Raw genomic sequence first — 22223 nt, 5'->3', positions numbered from 1 at the left:
AGGATTATGTTCTAGCTAGTAAATTCCAAAGAAACTCTGAAGACACTACCGAGAACCTTTTCGACACTGATCTAATTAAGCTTTGCAGTTCCCAAGACTTGATTATTTGTAATGGGATCAATAAGTGGCCTTCCTATGGTCGGATGACTTGTATTCATGGGCACGACAACAGGGTTGTGGACTATGCGATATATGATACCCATGTTCTCCACTGTATAGTTAATTTTGATTTGTTAAACGACCATGTGCATGACTCTGACCATATACCTCTCTCCTTAACCCTTAATCTTGATATGTACACCAACCACATGCATAAGAATGACGAGAGTCAAAGACACATGTGTTTTGACAAAAGTAAAATAGATCTCTTCTTAAAATTTTTAACAAAGGAATTAGGTTCCTTAACATATAATGACAACATTGATAACATCTACCACAATTTTACTACTATCCTCTCCACTACCATTAACAACTTCTCTAAGGAGGTATCATATAATAAGAACAATAGGACTTCCAACCCCTAGTATGACAATGATTGTAAATATGCCAGGAAAGTGATTAGAGATGCTCCCAAAGAAACTATTAAGGATGAGAAAATCAAGGTGTACAAAGATCTTATCAAAAGGAAAAAAAAGGACTATATAAACAAGAGGCAAGATCTTCTCCTTCACCTCTCTAAAGTTGAGCTTAGAAATTTTTGGAGGAGCATTCTTGTTTGTAAATCGAAAGAGAACAATTTGATCCCTTTAAAGGAATTTGATGTCTATATTAGGGACCTCTATGACTACCTAAACACCATGGGAAACATCAGAAACACTCTTATAGAGGGAGATACCTTTTCTTTGGAAGATGTCGAGTCTGTGATTAAGAAGCTCGATAGTGGGAAAGCTAGGAATATTGAAGGATACCAAGCTGCAATTCTCAAAACTGGAATGTCCATTCTCACCCTGCACTTACAAAGTCTTCTCAGCTTGGCGGTTAAACATGGCTTCCCCAAGTTGTGGACACAAAGCCTTATCATGCCTATCTCTAAAAGTGGGGATAAAAACATTCCCTCTAACGATAGGACTATCATGATTAGCCACATTTTAGCCAAGTTGTACGAGCTCATTATGGAAAAGAAGATTAGTGCTTGGTTTGAAACCCATGGTAAAAGAGAGGCTGGGAAAGCTAGTTTTAGAAGAAACTACTCTACGATTAACCACGTTGTCACACTTAGGACCATTTCCAAGGATTTTCGTAACAATAAAACTGATCTCTGTTGTTGTTTTGTTGACTTTAGAAAATATTTCAACACTGTTCCTCGAGAGAAGTTATGGCAAAGGCTCGATGAAATAAGGGTTACTCTTGAGTTAGGGTCACTATTATTAGATTATACAAGAATGTTATTGGCAAGCTTAAGATCACCAAAGGTTAGTCTACTGAAATAAAATGCAACATTGGTGTTAAGCAAGGGTGTCCCCTATCCCCTACCCTTTTTGGAATTTACATTGACAAGCTTGAGGAATGCTTAGAAGCTGCTGGTTGTGAAGGACCCAAGCTTGCTGGTATAGTCATTACTCTTCTCCTTTATGTTGATGATATTGTTCTTCTTGCCAGGAGTCCCAATGATCTCGACAAGCAACTTAAAACCCTCCATGATTATTGTATCAAGATGGGTATGACTATTAATACTGACAAGACTAAAGTTATGATTATTAAATCCAAAAAGATCACTTATGACAATTTCATCTATGATAACAATTACTTAGAGAATGTTTCTTCTTACAAATATTTAGGTATTGACATTCACCATCATCTCAACTGGAACTATAACATTGAGAAAAGGATTTTAGGAGGTTGGAAAACTTACTATGAGATTGAAAACAATTGTAAGAAAATTAATCTTTGGGTTTGGAGTAAAAAAGTTCCTCTTCGAGACTCTCGTCACCACTATTATTTTGTATGGGTGTGAGGTGTGGGGTTTTAGTCTATCTAGAGATTCTTGGAGAAAGATTGAAATGATCCAAAAGCAATTCATAACCTACAACCTCAAGATTAAAGGTAATACTCCTTACCCTATTCTCTTGATTGAAGCTAGTTTCCCCCACATTGAATGCGCGATTATGTTTAGGTATCTGATGTATAAGAAGAAGTTGTACAACATGGAAGCCAAGAGGCTCCCAAAAATTGCTTCTAACTCTAGTCAAAACCACCTTCGGCTCAAGCGAGGGTGGCATAAGGATGCCAAGTCCTGGCTCGACCATTGGGAGATAAGGGAGGAGATCCTCTTGGGGAATAAGGATAATATTAAAAACATCATTACTTCCAAATTTAAGGATAAGTTGTGGAGTGATAAGGAGTTAGAGGGGAAAAGAAAGTTAAGATACTATAAGGAGGTAATCAACCCCACACTTGCTAACCAGAATTACCTTTTTGTCTTAACCAATGCTAAGAAGCGAATGAATATTGCAAGGATTAGAACTAATTCTCATGAGCTCCAGAGTGAAACTGGGCATTGGTCTATTCCCAAGATTCCTTGGGACGAAAGAATATGCCTCCTTTGCGATACTAAGAGAGTCGAAGATGAAAAACATTTTCTCTTGGATTGTCCGACCCTTACTCACATCCATTCTCATTTCCATAACATTTGCCCCACTACCAACCTCCTTGACTTGTTCAGTCAAGAAAACTATAGTGACCTCGAAACACTTCTTTCCCTCCTTTTTGATCATAGAAATAAAATCTTAAATAATCTCAATTAACCACTTCTTTCTTAAGGTCCAATAGACCATATTGGTCTTAGTGGATGTTAATCATCATCATCGTTAATAATATGAATTATTGTTGTTTAAATATTTTAATGTGACAAATATATTATTAATTTTTCATAGAAAATATTATTTATAATTTTATTAATAAAAAATGTTTCAATATCACAAATATAATTTTTTATTTTTTTATTCATCCAATATTATAATTTATTTTTTATTTTTTTTATTTAAAATGTAATTATAATATTTCTTCCATATTAACTTATATCAATATTTTTTGAATTTTAAAAATAAATAAATACATATTACCTTATAATAATAATTTTTGAATTAAAATAAATTAAAAAAGAAACGCATTATAATCTAAATAAATAAAATAAAAATTTACAAATTAATAATCATATATTAAAAAACACGTGAAAAAAATACAATTTAAAATAAAAGTTATAAGAAACCAGTCATTTATATTAATTAAAATAAAGAAGATATATACATTTAAAAAATAAAAATGAAAAAATAATAATAAAGTGGGTATTATATTGAGCTACATAAAATTTAATGGTATACATAATTAATGGTTACTATATTTGACTATTATATTAGCCTCACCAACTACATTTAATGGTATACATAATTAATGGTTACTATATTTGACTATTATATTAGTCTCACCTAATATAATTGATTTGAATTCAAAATATATTAGCCTCACCTATATAAAGATTTGATGGTACACAATTTAATGGTTACCATATTTGACTATTATATTAGCCTCACTTACTACTATAATTGATTTGAATTCAAAATATATTAGTCTCACCTATATAAAGATTTGATGGTACACATAACTAATATGTAAAACTTGGTAATAATTGGTTTTTTTTTGCATTTTTTAAATAATTTTAATTTCTACAATTCTATATAAAATCACATAAAAATATTCATGTACATTCTCGATCAAAATAAAATTTTAATTTTAAATTTTAATTATTTCTAAATATTCAATTTAATATTTAAATTTTAAATTACTTTAATAAATAAAATAAAAAAAATTCAAAAATTTAATAACTAATTAAATTCAACTAGCAATCAATTTCAATTATAAAAATGTTAATTGCATTTCAATAACAATTCAAAAATTTAACAACTAATTAAATTCAACTAGCAATCAATTTCAAATATAAAAATGTTAATTGTATTTCAATATATAAATAGTATTTTAATATTTAGTAGATCTTAATTAAAGTAAATTTATACTAATATAATAAATTAATATTTAATACCTTTAATTTAATTTATATTAATTTAATATGTAATACCTTTAATTTAATTTATACTAATTTAATAAATTAATATATAATACCAAAATTATGATTTGATATTATTTTAATTAATAGGAAAGAGAATTTGTTATATATATATTGTTTTATTTTAAATGATAAAAAATATATTAATATACAAAAAGATTATTAATTATTTATTTAGGATATAAATAAAAAGATTATTAATTATTTATTTAGGATATATGGTTAATTAGAATACAATATTTTTTTATATTTTTTTTCAGGGTGGGAAAACGTATTATAATTTAGTTGTCAAACCAGCAGTGAGGACAATCATCTCTCGTTATTATACTCCTCGAATGCACGCTGACTCATCACTCTTGTTAACCAGCAGTGAGGACAATCATCTCTCGTTATTATACTCCTCTAATGCACGCTGACTCATCACTCTTGTTCAAGGAAAACTACGCCACCTGAAATTCCGCTGGTGGTCCGTAAGGGAGTAGGCTTTCACTCTTACTAGATGCCTCTTCACTCCTACCAGATGCCTTGGGTCTTGAGCGATTAAACCAATTTCCTTATGTCCGAAAAGACGAACTCTTAACCAAACAAAAATAATATTAAGACATACTCCAAAGCCACAACATTTTTATATATAGTTAATTTATTATATATATATATATATATAATTTTAATGTAGTAAAGATATTTTATTTTCTATCTATTATTATGATGTAACATTGTTTTAATGGGAAAAACTCCATAAATAGTTGGGACCAGGCCTGGAATTTGACGTCCTGTGGGACGTATTTTTGGTTGAAGAACGTATTTGACAGGAGCTGAAAAAATTTCCACGTCAAATCCGACGTGTGATACACCCCTGCAAACCGTCAAAACGACGTCTATTTCAACAAGTGAAACGTAAAAATTTATAATACCTTATTTGGCTGGGACTGGAAGCCCGCAGTAGTACACAACGCAGTTTAAACTTAAAAGCATTTAAATGCTTCACCGTCCCACTGCCTACTACCTAGTACTTACCATTAATTATCCAGCTACAATCCGCCGCTCAAATTTAATCTGACGAGACTTGTAGTTGCAATTTTCAAATTGTAATCTACTGCTTACAAGTTACGATTTACCTATTCACCCTACGGCTTACGGTTTACCTATTCACCTTGGCTAATTTGGAGAATTGTTGCAGCGTCGCAGAAAAGGTGTCTTCGAGTTCTGCACATTCAACAACTTTTGCACATTCGGCTCTGGTGCAGTGGTGCTCCTCTCTTGCGGAATCTTAGCCAACCCCTTGCAAGTATAAATAGTATATAAATAATCTATATACATGTCTGGAATGTATGCCAATGCTTTTGTTGCAGCCACTCATTGTACAACGTTTTGGGATTGACAGTGCTGAGTTTATATATACTTTTTGATTATTGAAGTTTTTGGTATTGAGTTGGGTTATTCTCTGACCCACATTCTGCATTTTGGCTTTTGCTCAGTGTTAGAATTGCTGACCAAGGATGTGTTTGTCTATGTGGGTGTTTTTTAGGTTTGGTAATGTTATTAACTTAACTACATCCAGCACCTGTTGTTCTGTAAAAAATTGTGTCTGCACATGTTCATTGCAAATTTACAGAATTCATGTATGGTGACTCACTCACGGTCACCTCCGGGTCGGCGCCGTGTTCTTTCCGCGACTTTGAAGAGTTGCCCTGTGTTCAATTCTGCAATAGTTTGCGAGTGGATTATCCAGTCTAAACACGCAGAAGCTCGCAGAAACTATCTTTACTAAGCGTGTTACTGTAAAAACGCAAGCATTATAGCCAATTAGCTTTTTATGCATGTTTATATTGTGATGCATTGTACATGGAGCCTTAAGTTTGCCTTTTTCAAAAAAAATCAGTTTGGGTGTTTTTGTTGGGGTATAGTTCAACAGTAAGTTTGGGATTTAGAACTAATGGCTAAGTTGAATTTTTCATCGTTAGCCTGTAAAAAGCTTTTCTTTTGTTGGGTTTGACTGTTCGGGATTCTTACTAATAGTTGTTGGGCTTATTGTCCACTCGAGGGTTTAACTGACATGAAGTAGCTAGGCTGATATGGCAAGTGGGACTGCAAAAGAGTTGGAATGCTCCTTTACTTGGGTTCCAAAATCATGGGTAGGAATTACCAAGCCAACTACAATAGGTCAATTAGTTCTTGCAGCTTTGTCGACTGTGCAATCCTAAGCTGGAATCTCCTAGGTTCATTTGCTACTGGATTTTGATTGTGGTTTTCATCGTAACCTGCTTACTGGGATTTGAACTCGTGTCTCTTCGTTGCAAATGCTGCTAAATTACAGCCCCTGCTCTCACGAATACATTCATCCCCAGGCTGTGAGTGTCAGTTGGATGGCTTTTGCAGCTCTTGATGTTTATTTTTAGGGGAAATTTTATGTTCGTTGGTATCTTATACTTGTCTAGTGCTAATGATAGTAACCTCCTGGAACTATTGGTTCTGGAAAGCTGGTCTTATAGGGTTGACCCCAATGACCATTCTCAGTCAGATAAGGTCCTGAAAGTTCTTACTAGCTTCAGTTTAGTTATTGCTTTTGTTTATACTTAGTGCTGGAGTCTCTGTTTGGTGTGTTGCATATTTGGGATGCAAATTTTAGCACGCTGAAGTTCATTTTCAGGTATATATACGTTCTGCTTATTTATTCTACAATGTTGTCAATTGTTATATTCACTTTGTTGTTGTGTATTAGTCCAATAACATTTGCCGTGTACTGTTATATCTCTACTTTCCTGCCCTGCATTATTCTTGTTTGCATGTTATACACTTGCTGCATATTTTATTTTTAACTGGTAAGGCATAAAACACTGTGCTTTTCATATACCTACATCATCACTATGTCTTAGGAGGGTCCGCAACTACAAACCGAAAAATAATTTATAGACTGGTGAATCGCAGCGTCGCAGAAAAGGTGTCTTCGAGTTCTGCACATTTGGCGACTTCTGAACATTCGGTTCTGGTGCAGTGGTGCTCCTCTCTTGCAAATTGACCATGTCTGAGTGGAATCTATGAGCAAACTTGGATGCTCAACAACTCAACTCTCCACTTCAAGTTTCACAGGTAACATTCCAATACTTAAAATACAACCAAATTCATATTCCAATACTTTTCTCCTATAAAATAATTTGGTACTTTCGACATACTATTGTTTGATTTCTTCATAACTCAACTGCCTGGTGGGTTAATATTGCAATTTCTATTGGTTTCGTGTCAAAATTTCCTATAATTTTACAATTTCCCAAACAATCTTTCCATGCAAGTTTACAATTTTACAATTTCCCAAACAATTTTTCCATGTAAATTTACAATACTTTTTGGAATCAAACCTCCGTTTAACTCTATGCATTTAATCATTTCGGATGGTGGGTTTAGTTGAACCCAAGACTTCCCTGGTCACTGGCATGGTATTCTGTGATCAGTGCTTGTTGGGTACACTGTCTGCTCTTAGCCAACCCCTTGCGAGTCGGATGCAAAGCATCAAGAATGAGATAGAGAAACAATCAGGGTCTAATTCATACCATTTTAACAAGATCCTCATCTTCTATTATTGGAATCGAACACTGTCCAAACGCCCAAAAGCATAAAAGTGACAGGGCATCAGCCTTCTGCAACATGGGTATGTTATAGACACGGGTACTATTTGAAGTCGGAATAGTGTAATCCTATCTTGTTGTGATAATTGTCTTGTATCCCTCTGCTTCAAACAACAACTATTCCACATTTGATCTTGACCAAACATTGTCCAAAACCACCAAAGTTTTTGGATGTCCTTTTAAACGAATATTATTATTCAGTTGGTTGTGTGCATCCTCTATGCTCTAAAAATCAGGCCTTCTGCCGCTAATTATCTTATCCCACAGAGTCTCTAAAAGGCCCTTTACATTTAGAGAATGTGCAACAGTAATGAAAATTATATTGTTCTGAAAGAAATCTAAAAAACACAGAAAGAAAACGCACTAGAAACGAAAGTGAAGCAATTAAATGGGAGTTTGGAGTGAAAATTCAAAAGGGGATTTGCTCTAACCTTTGACTTGGGGATCGTTGCAAAGGGCTAACGCAAGAGTGGTTTTGCCACTTCCTCCCATACCTTTTACCCCAACTACATTAACCCCATTCTGAAATATTAGGCTTTGCTTGACATCATTCACAAGATTATTCAATCCAACTATGAAATTCGGCATATCTGGGACTTGGGAGTTGGAGCTGCTGGTGGGTTCTTTAGAAATTGTAGTATCATAGGACTCATCAATGGAGGTCTTGAATAACTGGCTTGTACTCATTTGATGAAGCATGAAGGAATTGGAAATGGCATCCTTAGTCATCTTGGCATTAACACTGTCGATTATATGCCGACCCATTTCTTCCATACGCTTCAATTGTTCCTCACAGGCCTTGGAATCCACGTTTAGCTTGTGGACATCGAGTATGCTTTCTAGGGCTTGGGTGAGCAAAAAATCATTGACATTCTTTTCTACTTGTAGGATTTTCTTTCCATATTGATATCTTCTATATAAATTAAAATTGTTGATTCCCTCTAATTTCTTCACAAGGTGAAGGCCATCTTGCAGCTTGTCTTGAATGTCCTTCAACGGCGGGCCTCTGTGAGATGAGGGTTCTGATTCAGAAGAAATCCTAGAGATTTCATCAATGGTAGGCTTGAGGCCTAAAAGCTTTTGCCCAAGTTCCTTGCTCGAAGATTTGCTGGAAATGATGCTATTCATGACGGTTCTAGTTACTATGAACAACTCGCTACTGCAATTCTGATATTCGATTGAGAAATGGAGCCGACTATTTAATCCAAACAAGTTAGACACATTATACAGAAACTTATCCAGAATGAGTCAGCATAGAAACAACAACACAGAAAAATCCGCCGCATATTTATCAAAACAATGTATTTTTATGGGCAAGTGTGCCGCATATTTATCAAAATAGTGTATTTTTATGGACAATTGGTATTCATTGCTGTCGGTTTAGGTGCTCCAACGGCCAATGCATGCAGCATTTGACGTTGTCGGTTTTGGGCCTTCCAATCAACGTGATCTGTTCACAGCTTCAACTAAAACTAATATATTTTTATCCATCATATTTTACAGAAACCAACAAATCACAAGTATCATTATTTTCATGTGATTTAACGTTTTTTTAATAAATGTTTTTATTGGTAATGGTGTTATACAATATTTATATTTCTTTAGGTAATAAATAAATATGCATTATTAGAAAGTATTAATTTGTTTGATTTAATGAATTTTAGTTTTCATATATATATTTTATACAGGTGGTCACAAACCTACAAATGTCTCAAAAGAGAAAGATACAAGTTACAATTGGGGAAATGTATGGATGGACAAAAGGGAAAACTTCTAAGACTCAATGGAATTCAGAAACACTTAAAGAAACCCATAATGCTCATGTGGAACAACAATTGCATGAAATTTTTGGAAGTTCTTCTGAACATGATGTAGATGAAGAAACAAATGAAGTTGAAGAAGAGGTTGGTGATAATTTAGAAATGAAAGTGCAAACAAAAAGACAGTTTCGCATGGAATGGTTAGATAAGTTTGTTTGGTTGAATTATGTGAGGTTTGATGATAAAATAACTATGAAGTGTAACTATTGTGAGAAGTATAGGATGAATGGACCATGGGGTTTAGGGAATGGTTGCACCACATCACAACATGATGCTCTTGTTACTCATGAAAAATCACGGGTGCATAAAGATGCTAAGGAAAGATGGATTAATGCATTAGAGGGAAAGATGAAACCAATTCTAGATCATATTAGACAAGTGAGAGATGCCAATAAGGAAAGAGTGATTTCTACAATGAAAATATCATATTTCATTTGTCAAGAAGATTTATCTCTATCAAAGTATGAGAAGCTTTGCAAATTTCCAATGGATGCAAAAACTCCAAATATGCCAAAGTCTCAAGAGTACTCTTCATACACAAATCGTAAGTCTGCAAATGATTTTATATATTGCATATCAAAACATCTTGAACAAATTCAAATAAAAAATATGTTGGAAAGTCCTTTCTTCTCATTGATGGTTGATGAAAGCACTGATCTAACCTTAGAGCAATACCTTGTTATATATGCAACATATTTAGACTCAAAGGGTCTCGGGCCACCTATCTCGCAGTTTATGAAGCTCAAAGATGTAGTAGATGGAAAAGGAAAAACAATATATGATAGTGTCAATCAATTAATAGATGTTAGAGGCCTTCAATATAAAGATTTGATAGTTGTTTCTACAGATGGAGCTTCAGCAATGATTGGACATGAAAATGGCTTTGTTTCATTTTTGAAGAAGAACAATCCAAACCTTATTATAATTCATTCTGTGGCTCATCGTGAATCTTTAGCAGCAGCAGATGCTTCTAAGAAATTACCTGAGTTATTATTTGTTGAAAAAATTGCAAACAAAGTGTATTCATGGGTTCAAAACTCTCCAAAGAGAAATAACGAACTTAATGATTTGCTCAGAGTCATGCAAATTGATGTTCTTGATGTTCTACAAATACATTAAGTGAGATGGTTATCCAGGGGGGAAGTTATTATAAGGCTTGTGAAGCTTATGCCAACAATTTTAACTTTGTGGAAAAATGAAAAAAAAACTTCATCTTGGTATGATAAGACGAGAATATATTCTATCCAGTTTTGTTTACATATGCTCGCTGATGTGCTAGGGGAATTGAACAAGTTGAATTGACTTTTCAAGAAGAAAATGTAGACATTACAACTACTGGGTTGGCTCTTGAAGTAACTATAAGCACATTATCTAGATGGTTTTTGAGAAAAGAGACATTTGCAGAAGGCACAACTTATCTTTCAAAGTTTTTAAATGATTCTTAAAATGGATACATTGATATTAAAGATAAAGGGAAAGTTGTAGATAGACATGAGTTACGATACATCTCTATCTCAGCCATGGATATTGAATCCAATGAAGCAAAGAAACAATCTATGAAACATTGTATTGAAGGTACACAAGAGAGTTGTCAGCAACTCACTGAAGGTTATATAGAGACTCTCATAGACTCTTTGAATGAAAGATTTCCAGACCTTCATCTTTTTAATGCAGCGAAATTGTTCAGCCCTTGTTATTATTCAGAATAGCGTCGTAGTCGTGAGAAAAATTCAGAGCGTTCGTTTTTAAAGCTTTTTCAACATTTGCAACATACCATATCAAGTGATGTTGGATTTGTAGCTTTATTTGATGTTAAAGCTTGTAAAAGAGAGTTGCACCCTTTTGTTGATTCATTAAATCTGGCTTGTGAGGGGTTTTCTATGAAAGAAGCATGGAAAGTTTTTCGTAACACAAAACAATGGCACAAAACTTATCCTAATATGATGAAATTATGGCACGCTGTCCTCACTATTCCTGCAATTACAATGGATTGTGAAAGAGGATTTTCTAAGCAAAACATCATCAAGGACATTAGAAAATCGAGGCTTGGGTTGGATACACTAGATGCTCTAATGAGAGTATCTTTGAATGGATTTGAATCATCTAATGTTGATTGGTATGCAGTATATGAGATATGGACAGATACAAAGTCAAGAAGGATTCTTGAGCTTTCAAAATTCTTCTAGTTTATGTTTAATAGAGGATCTATGTATTAAGATATTCCTATTGATAAGTTTTTTTATAGTTTCTCCAGAAAGTTTGACTTTTAATGAAGTATAATCACTGTTTATTATTGCATAACTTTTCTGTATTTTCTCTAGATGATTTATTTATAGTCTTACTAGATAATTTATTTATAGTCCATGCATTGTAAGTTTTGCATAGATTTTATTGTTTAAATGGTCCCACCATAAATCTGAGTTATAAATGTGATAGACTTATCAGCCTCCAATTTGATAACTTATGGAAAGAGCTAACCAGCCATATATTGGGTATTTAATGCCCTCAGAGCAGCACGTGACTTAACGCGATAACACGGGAACGGGCAAATTCGGCATTAAATAATATTTGCCCGCTTATCGGACTAAGTTGCGTGCTGCTCTAAGGGCATTAAATACCCAATATATTGCTGATTAGCTCCAGCCATAACTTATGGTGTGTTGTGAAATAAATTTACAAAAATTGTTAAAATAGAGTTTTCAGTCACACTCACATATTTAATTAAAACCTAAAACGAAAAGTGAAAAAAGTGCAAAAACGTTACGATAATCGTCAGTTTTGTCAGTTCCCTGACATTACCACACTTAATATATACGGCTTGAACGCCGCCCTGTGAGCATTATTAAACTGATAGTGTTCAGGATTAGAACACTCGTACGTATATCGTTGATGAGGTCTCGATTTTAGAGGAAACACAGGCCTGGAACTGGATACGAAATTTCAGACAATCCAACAGATTTGAAATGGAGAAATCCGGATATGGGAAAGATGGAATATACAGGTCCCCCAGGCCGCCACTGGATTTTCCAGAGGATGAGAATACCAACATGGTCTCTTTCATGTTCAGAAATTTGGAATCCTATTCTCAGAGATTAGCTCTGGCAGATGCAGATTCCGGGGAGAAACTGAGTTTCAGGGAATTCAAAGACAAGGTAAGCATGGTGGGTAGTGGATTAAACCAGTTGGGTATTAGAAAGGGAGACGTGGTGCTGTTACTTTCTCCTAATTCCATTTATGTACCTGTTTGTTTCTTTGGGATTGTTTCAATTGGGGCTGTGGCAACTACTGTGAATCCATTGTATACTGCCATGGAAGTGGCTAAACAAGTCAGGGATTCAAAACCCAAGCTCATCATTACTGTCACAGAGCTCTGGGATAAAGTTGAGGGTCTGAATTTACCTGCAGTGGTCATTGGGGAGAATCTATGTCACCAGAAATTGCCCAACTCACTCATAATTTCATTTTCTGAGGTCTTAACCATGGGTGCCCAGAAGAACCCACCCGATGTCATTATCAAGCAGACAGACACAGCTGCACTGCTGTTTTCTTCTGGGACTACTGGGGCCAGCAAAGGGGTGGTTTTAACCCATAGGAATTTCATTGCAACTGCTTTGATGGTGACCAGTGACCAGGAAAGGAAGGGTGAGAGGCATACAGTCTTATGTGTCCTTCCCATGTTTCATGTCTTTGGGCTGGCTGTGATAACAAATGCGCAGCTTCAGAGAGGAAATACTGTGGTTTCAGTGGGGAAATTTACTTTGGAGAGGATGCTGAAGGCCATTGAAGAGTACAAGGTGACCTATTTACCTGTAGTGCCACCCATTGCGATTGCCATTGCAAAAGAGAAGATGGTGGCACGATATGATCTGTCTTCTCTGAAGGAGGTTGTCAGTGGAGCAGCGCCCCTGGGAAAGGATATCATGGAGGAGTGCGCCAAAATAATCCCACATGCTGCAATACTCCAGGTACATATCTAGATCCATCTTTTCCCAATTTAAGCAATATTTACTAACCTTCAATGTAGTCATTAGGATTCCATCCATCTTTTTCCAATTTAAATATTGGTTTACTAATCTTCAATGTAATTATGGGGATTCCATCTATCAATTATTAGTGGGATGACATCTATCAATTTCAATGTAATTATTTTGATTCTATCTATCAATTATTATTGGGATTACATCTAAATTATTGATATAAATATTATTGGGATTGCATCTATCAATTTTTATGGTAAACATTTTTTTTCAATGTAATTATTGAGATTTCATCTATCAATTTTTATGGTAAACATTTTTTTTCAATTTCTATAGTAAACATTTTTTTCCAGATTCTATTTTGTGAGCATCTTACTCTTACTCTGTGAATTACTAGACTGTAAATTGTTTGCTATGTCTATCCTATAAACAATGTGTATGACTATTTAGATGTGGAGTTGCTTTACATTGGCAGAGATTTCCCCTCACAAAATCTGGGCTGGGCTGTTAAGCATGTGTGTTTCTTATTATACTTAAAAAAATCTCATCCTTCTTGTTAAAAAATACAAGTTGAAAGAAGAAATTAATGCACTATTGCAATTCGCGAAATTATCCCTCCCCACAATCCAAAGGTATTTCCACCCGTCAAACCCAACTCCTCCCTACACGTATTTTAATATTGTACCCACCTTCCGTCACCCTCTACCCCTTCCTTTCCTCGTCGTTCTGACCTCATTTTTGTTCCTTCCTCACTATTTTGTCATACCTCGTATTAAAGAATGATAGAGTCGGAGGTGGGAAAGCGAGAAGGGATCAGACAATAAGGAAGAGAGGGAAGCATAAGATAGAAAAGAGAGGCAAGGTGAGGCCATAGGTAGAAGAACTAGAGGTGGGATGGGAGGGCATGGAGGCAGGGGTGGGGATACCTCAAGAGTTTGGGAAGGAGTTATTTTAAGAATTTTTTTTTTACCCCATGGGCATGGAGGGAGGGACGGTGATACTTCTAGAGTTTGGGAAGGAGTTATTTTAAGAATTTTTTTTTTACCCCATGGGCATGGAGGGAGGGAGGGTGATACTTCTAGAGTTTGGGAGGAGTTATTTTAAGGAATTATTATATATATATATATATATATATTTAGGTGGAGAGGTTTTTTTTAATCTTATAAATTATGTTTTCTAAAATTTGAAATGTATATTTAAAATTTTTTTATTTTTTTAATCTTGTGAAGGGTGGTTGTAAATTGCATCTAGTTTGTATGGATGAAATTATTCGAGGGCAGAAATTTAGTGTTTAGAGCTTACTGGATCTAAAGGTTTTTGGGCGGGCTTTACTAATCCAGAGTTTATGGAGAGCCCTTAATGGTAAGGGTATCTGGCAGGACATCATCAGAGAAAAGTATTTGAAGGACATATCAACATTGGAGTGGTTTCAAATGCAGGGATGCGACTATAAGGAAACTATCATACATCTTGAATGATTTCTTAAAAATTAGGAATTAGCTTTTTGACAACTTGCAGGGGTTGTTTGGTAATGGGGGTAAGATCTTAGCAAGGATTGACTCTATTCAAGGTATGTGGGGTAACCATATCCTTCCTATGCAGGTTTTAGAAGCCTTGCATGCAAATGGAAATTTCTTCTTGGCATAAACATATGAGGATTTTGATAAAACACTCCCATACATGTCATGGAAAGAGGCAGAGGAGGTTGGTCTTGTTGGGTCCAACGCTTATAGGTGGAATCAATACATTTCAAATTTAAAGATGGCAAACATTTTTATGAGGGGTCGTGAAGATGTCCTTTGCCGGAATGGATCCTTACGTGATGGTAATGTTGTGGTTGCATTGTGCAGAAATATATAAATACATTTGTTGTACTATTCATGGCTTTGTAAATCAATGTCGGTACAAGGGAGTGTGGTGTTGGAACATTCCCTTCAAGATTATTATTTTTGGTTGGTTAGCATGAAGAATCACATCCTTACTTGGGACAATATTTGTAAAAGAGGTATCTATGGTCCAGGTTGGTGTATTTTCTGTAGAGACTCACAGGAGAGTGCCCTTCATTTATTTTTGCAGTGTCCTTTTGTTGTTGCAGCGTGGATTCAAATTTTGGATGGTTTACAACTATCTTCAGTTTGAGTCTTCTTTTCTTTAGAGGCATGTTATAAATGGTGGTTTAGTAAGTGGGGGAAGTATAAAACAATACCTTTGTTCATTTCCTGGGAATTATGGTGAGTAAGGAATGCTATGATTTTTGATGGGTGCCCTATAAACATTGTTTGGATTTGCAATAACATATGGGCTCGAATAGATGAGGGAGTCCGGCGAAAAAAAATAGTTAAGATCCCCAGGATGCTTAAGAACTTCCATCAGATGGAGTATCTAGCAAGATATTTTGATGGTGCTTTGCAACACGAGCGATGTGGCTGCGGGGCTGTGATTTTATTCAACTCAAATTTGCATATTTAGATATTCTGGTTTGGGGGAACGGGCACTAATATAAGAGCAGAGGATCTTGCTCTATGTGTTTTGTTATACTTGGCCAAAAAACTCAATATGGATGGGATCTTTGTTTATGGCGATTCGAGGGTCATTATTGAATGGGCAATGGGAAGAGAAAATGTATTTTCCCCCAATCTGGGAAGTTGGATGCTATGCATTGAGTCTATAAAGAAATCACTTGCAAACATATCTTATCATCATGTGTACATGGAATCAATTATCGTGGAAAATGGGATGTCAAAGAAAGGATTGGATGTTGATCCAGGAGCTTTTTACTTCAGTGTTAGATACAATGAGGAGGAACTAGTAGAAGGATCGACACCTATATGTTGATTTTTTTCTTCAGGCAAGGATTGATTTTTTTTCATTTTCGACATTTTGTTTCCTAGTGAATGGATGGTCTCTATATTTTAGTTGGTATAGGAACTCTTTCTGATTTCGCTGGGTTTTCAGTTAGCAATAGTTTACTATACCTGTTGCAATATCCATTTATATGTTGATATTTTGTGGATGGATTTTTGTTGGACATGATGGACATCTTGATCTACATGTATTGTACTTTTCTTTAATTGAGTTTCTAACGTTTTAATCTTTCCTGAAAAGATTATGTTTTCTAAAATTTATAATGTATATTTAAAAATAAAATAAAATTTATGCTTAGGTTGGAGGCTTTTTTCTTTTTTGATTTTTTTTTTCACATTTTAATGATTATTTCTTTTTTTTTTTGATGATTTTGTTTGCAACAATGTTGGTTTGTAATGTTTCTATCTAAAATTGTATTGGTTGTCAAGCCAAATAAATTGTAAGTTTAAAACTAGAAAATAACTAGCAACACCACTTTCGGATTTGAGGATCAAATTGAGATTTTTGTGCATAACTATATCAATTGTCAAGGGCATGGTTTCAATTGAGTTGTAATTTTAACCCCAAAAAGAATACAAGTTCCATTAGGAGTGTCAATTTATGATTCAAGGGTTGATTTTAAAGTTTCTGTAGAAGACTATATCAATTGTGAAGGCCATGGTTTCAAATAAATTATAATGTTAATCTCCCTTCAAAATAGGGTGCTATTAGTAACACTACTTTTTGATAAGAGATTAAAAACAACCTCTAAATACGACCTGTAAAAAAAAAGAGAACCATGAAGGGTTCTAATGATGTAGCTAACTCCATTGATTTGATAAACTCATTTATCCAAACCGATTATTCTTAATGGCCTCCTAGGCACACCATATGCTTTTAGCTATAAATGTCCCTAAATGATGATGAGGTTAGGGGTGATCAAAAGGTTCTATTCAAGTTATTCCAAATCTTGTGCTCGTAACCAACCTCGAGGTGATACACTTTCTTAGGAGGCTCTTGCAAGTTTCCCTATATCTAATAACACATTTAGCACACAATTCTTGAGCTTGAGTTCAAGCATAAGGACTTCACCTTGTTCACCAATATCTTACCATGTTCATTTATAAATGAGTTTTTAAATTGGGAAAATAGAGTAAATACATTGTAAGTATTGGGTGGGCAAGGTGAGGGGATGGGGGGTAGGGCATGGGTGGGCGTAATTATAGGTATTGAGGGGTATAAAAAGGGGTATTAGGTAAAAGTAGGGGATATCTATTAAAATTAGTGGTATTTTTATTATAAAGATTCAACAAAAAACTTCTAGGAGGTTTTTATCAATATCTAGTGAGATTAAGGGTATTCTTTAATATGCTATGAACGCATGTGTTATGGCATAGGTTAATTAAGTGGACATCCTATGAGTTCAACTAGCAATAATACCCATTCCACCCTTATTCATACAAAATAAGCTCCCATTGACTCTATCCATAGCATCTACTAGAGTTTTCTCACAAAAGTTCTTGATTTTTTTTTAATTGGTAACAACCCTTGGTTTAAGGGACTCGAAGTCAAAAGTGGTAAACATGAATAGCACCTAGTAATTTTATATATATCTAAAACTTGGAAGCAAGATACATAAGTTTGAAAATCCATTTATCAATCTTCTTGGCAACATTATGCAATATTGTGCAACTCCTTGAGAGAGGTGTGGAATGTAAAGTAAGTCCGCTAAATTTAAAGATTTGACTTGAATCCAAGCTCATTCTTGAAACATAGCCACTCAAGTGAATCTCTTCATCTAAGATAGAAGCGCTAAGTCTTTTCCATCTACAACTTTGGGGCCAAAGCATCACAATAGATCTACAAACAATCCTAGTGATGTTCAGGGTCTCTTTCTATTCAAATATGGTTAAAAAGAAATCATATTCAAAGTTCCCATTTATAAGTTGGTCGTTTTTAGTGTCAAGAAGTAGGATGCCTTTGATAAGGCCCTATGCCATCTGATTTTATAACAACTAACCAAGAGCTTCAAACATCGTAACATATGGAGAAAGTGTCAAAGGTTAATCTTGCTAGATTGATCTAAAGAGACCAATTCTTCAAATTTGGATTGATTTATGAAAATGAATGTAGTAAATTTTGAGAAGAAGCTTTAGAAGATTTCAACACCCAAAGTTTTCAAAATATTAAAATCATGAACAACCACTCAACCTAATCAAATGCATTTACATAACCAGATTTAATAAAGATTCTAGTCCTTAGCTTATAGCCCATTCCATGCCATCCTAAATTATAGGTACTTATCCATAATAAAACAACTTCTAAGGAAGTCTACTTAGGCCTAATAATTTTCAATTAAAAATATTTAATGTCAGGATGCTTGCTTGATAGGTAGAATCTATATCACGAAGAGAGAACTTTATTTTCCCTTTACTGGGTTGGTTTGTTTGGTAAATATTTGAAAAGAATAAATGATCAAATATTTTGTATCTTAATGAATTAATGAATTAGATGTGTTGGTTTGTTTGGTAAATATTTGAAAAAAATAAATGATAAAATATTTTTATATCTTAATGAATTAGATGTGATGACTGAACAGGGTTATGCCCTAACTGAATCTTGTGGCATTATAACATTGGGAATTCTCAAAGAAAGAAATAGTCACTTTGGATCGGCAGGACTATTAGCCCCATGCATTGAAGCAAAAGTTGTAAGTCTAGAAACAGGGAGTCCTCTTCCCCCTAATCAACAAGGAGAGTTGTGGTTTCGTGGGCGTAATATTATGCCAGGTAAATGCATTCAAACTTAAATTTACATTGCTTTTATTTCATGGATACAGTGATGGTTCTTGCTTTTCACGTTTCTTATAATTTATAAAACACTTTCTCTCTTTATGTTCTTCTTTATTATTATTTTATGTATTCAACTTTGATACATAGTTCCAATAAGAAATGGTTGGAAGAAATATTGAACTTTTCTTTATCATCAATATGATATGTTGTACATGATAAATTTGTTTAAAAATATTTGTAGTTATGATTATGATTTTATACTATTTTTTTTTAATAAAAAAAATTCAAAAAATATTATTTATTTTTTATTAAGCCGAGAGGCTTATTTTACAACTCAGTATGAGGGATGTGTAAGTTTGTTCCTCAGTCTGTGCTTTTAAAAAAAAAAAAAAAAAATAAATATTTTCTAAATAGAAAAATAATGTCGATTATAATTTAAAAAAAAATGAATATGTTGTAAAGTAATTAGAAGTAAAAAAATGTGTGAATTAGATGTTTTTGTTTTTTTTTAACAGAAATAGTTGAGTTTTATTTATAAGAAGAGGTTGGGCATGGGCCAAACAACCTCTATTATAGTCAATTGAGATATTTTTGGCTTTTTAGAATCCTCATATTCTGGCTTTTATATCAGAGATTCGCTGTTGCTTTTGATTCTTTTGGAATGGTTGAGTGTTCCTTGCTTTGCTCTTGGTTTCTAAATATCGTGTCTTACATTTCTGCTTTTCTTTGATGATTTGAAACTTTCCTGACTTACCCAACTCATTTCCAACAACTCGAATCTGTGTCCTCTAACTTTCTATTCGATCACGTTCGCTGTGGCAAGGCCCGATGCAAGATCGCATTGTGTTATTGGGTCAGCGGTGACTGCATTGAGCAACGTTTTGTGTTGTTGGAGTAGCGCTGAATTTCCAGCAGTGATGATCATGTGGGCTTAGTAGTAATACACTGTTTAATGTCAACGATTCATGCCTTTAACCTGTGACTGTCACGTGAACTGAGCAGGCCATTGCAAAGTTATTTTTGGATTGATGGAGCAACGTTGAGATTGACCTGCGGTGCTTACCTTTCCCATCAGTGATTGTCAGCCTGTGCCAGAGCCTTGGTTCTGCGTATTTCTTTTACATTCAATTGCAGATTTGGTGGATGCTATGATCTCTAAGATTTTCAATTTCATGGAGACAGGACTTATGCATAGGGATTCAGGCCCACTACCTTGTCTAACCTGTCCTTGCTCAACTCTCCTTTTTTGTTAAGGAATTGGGTGCCTTTCAGCTTCTTCATCGTTCTTTGCCAGCATACCTTGAGCTAGAAGACATCATTTGTTAGCCATTATATCAACTTCCTTGTTCAGAGTTCGTAGGACATGGTAGAATGAACAGGAAATGAACTTGTGAGTCATCTTTCTTATTCTTTCAAGGGTCTTGTTTAGAGCAGCGCTATTGAGTTGGTCGCCTGTATTAAGGATTTTAATCAGGATTTCGGAGTCCCCGAAGATTTGAAGGTTTTCCCCTTTGTTCCTTTGAACCAGCTGACACACTTTGAGCAGTTCGAGAATCTCAGCTTGGTTGTTAGTGCTCTGTCCTAGGCCCCAACTGAAGCTGTCCTTTTTGTGCCTGTCTGTGGAGCAAATTGTTCCCCCTGCCCCTGATATCCCCGAGTTTCCTTTGGAGGCTCCGTCAAAGAATATTGTGACTTTGCCCTGATTTTTCCACCACTTTTTAAAGTCCTCCTCAAAGATTCGAAGCCACCACTCTGGATTGTGGCTAGGCAGGGAGATTCTTTTTTATGCTGGCCCGTCTCAAGGTTTCACCTAGCCAGCTGAGCTCTTTAGGGAGAAGGGAATTGTTAGGCTTATGAAGTCTATTTTCAAAAGTTTCCAGCAATAGAGCTTTGGCCTTGGCAATCACTGTGTTGGTGGATTGAAGTCTGTTGTTGAAGATGGCTTCATTCCTTGCCAACCAGATTCCCCAAGAGATATATTTTGGGATTGCATTCTAGATTTTAGTCCATGTTGATTTGCTTTTCAGAGAGTGTGAATCAGAGGTTTAAATCTTATACTTTTCAAAAATATTTCAACAAGAGATTTAAATAAACTATTTAAATATTTATGTTAACTAATTTATGTTGATATCAACTTCATATATATCTCTCTATATATAGAAAATAATATGTTTTTATGGTTAAAAGTTTTATTTGGTCCTATATATATATATATTATTTAGTATTCAAAATTACAATTTAAACAATAAAAAATAACATATTACATTTTACACTAAAAAAATTAAACGTAAAGAAATTTAATCCTCTCTACTCATTAAATTTATACTTGAAATAATCTATATTACTAATATAAAATATAAAAATTATTTTTTTTAAACATTATTATTATAATAATTATTTTTCAAATCTTATTCATATTTGTCATCTACCCTTCTTTCACTAAAACACATTTCCACTTAAACAAGACTCTTCAAGACGTTGGATGCATTTGTCATCTACCTTTCTTTCACTAAAACACATTTCCACTAAACAAGACTCTTTAATTATGTTCATGAATATGATAACATGTTTTGCTTACGAATTATGTTCATCGCATGATGTTTTGCTTAAGGAACATGTTGTTATGGGCACTAATTTATAAGTGTTTTAAAGGATCAAAAGTATTAAAAACCATCTTTTAAATTTCAAAATGATTTTGTTTAAGAAAAAATAATATATATGTGAATGATGATTTATGGTTTAATTTTAATATATTGTTTTATAGGTAGAAGTTAAGAATTAGGGTATAGATTTGATGGTAACTTTTATGTGAATTTTTTTTATGATGAGTTGTCGTTTTTTTTGTTTGTTGTTTAATGAAGTAATTTTTTAATGATATTTTTTTAAAATTGTTTTTAATATTTGAAAATTACTTTTATTTATGTATTATGTGTTTTGTGGTGAATATATATATTTTTATGTGAGTTTTTATTAAGAAATTTATAATTTTAGATTGATCATAAAATATGATTTAATTATAAGAGTGGAAGGGGTTATTTTTCACCTTGATGATCAAATGGAGATTAAATTTTCATGGGATTTAGGCATAGTCATAGATAATCAAGCAA

At 34.1% G+C, this 22223-nt stretch overlaps 1 protein-coding gene and 1 long non-coding RNA gene across 2 annotated transcripts in view; one reads left to right on the top strand and one right to left on the bottom strand.

Moving 5' to 3' along the window:
• Positions 1 to 7983: 7983 nt before the first annotated feature.
• Positions 7984 to 8252, bottom strand: LOC149216799 (uncharacterized). Its single transcript, XR_016250598.1, has 2 exons — positions 8115 to 8252; positions 7984 to 8021 (listed from the first exon to the last, which is right to left on the bottom strand). It is a non-coding gene; the product is annotated as an uncharacterized LOC149216799 (long non-coding RNA).
• Positions 8253 to 12318: 4066 nt separating this feature from the next.
• LOC149216798 (putative CoA ligase CCL7) overlaps positions 12319 to 22223 on the top strand; it is a 172836-nt gene continuing 162931 nt past the window's right edge. Inside the window, exons 1-2 of the mRNA XM_089392856.1 lie at positions 12319 to 13468; positions 18924 to 19113. Coding sequence (XP_089248982.1) covers positions 12467 to 13468; positions 18924 to 19113 — 1192 coding nt within the window. The 5' untranslated portion in view covers positions 12319 to 12466. The remainder of the gene's footprint in view (positions 13469 to 18923; positions 19114 to 22223) is intronic.

This window comes from Pinus tabuliformis, chromosome 1_1, assembly GCF_031772625.1.
Source record: "Pinus tabuliformis cultivar Carrire ecotype Pingquan chromosome 1_1, CPIR1, whole genome shotgun sequence".
NCBI lineage: Eukaryota > Viridiplantae > Streptophyta > Pinopsida > Pinales > Pinaceae > Pinus > Pinus tabuliformis.
This window is presented reverse-complemented; position numbering and strand designations above follow the sequence as displayed.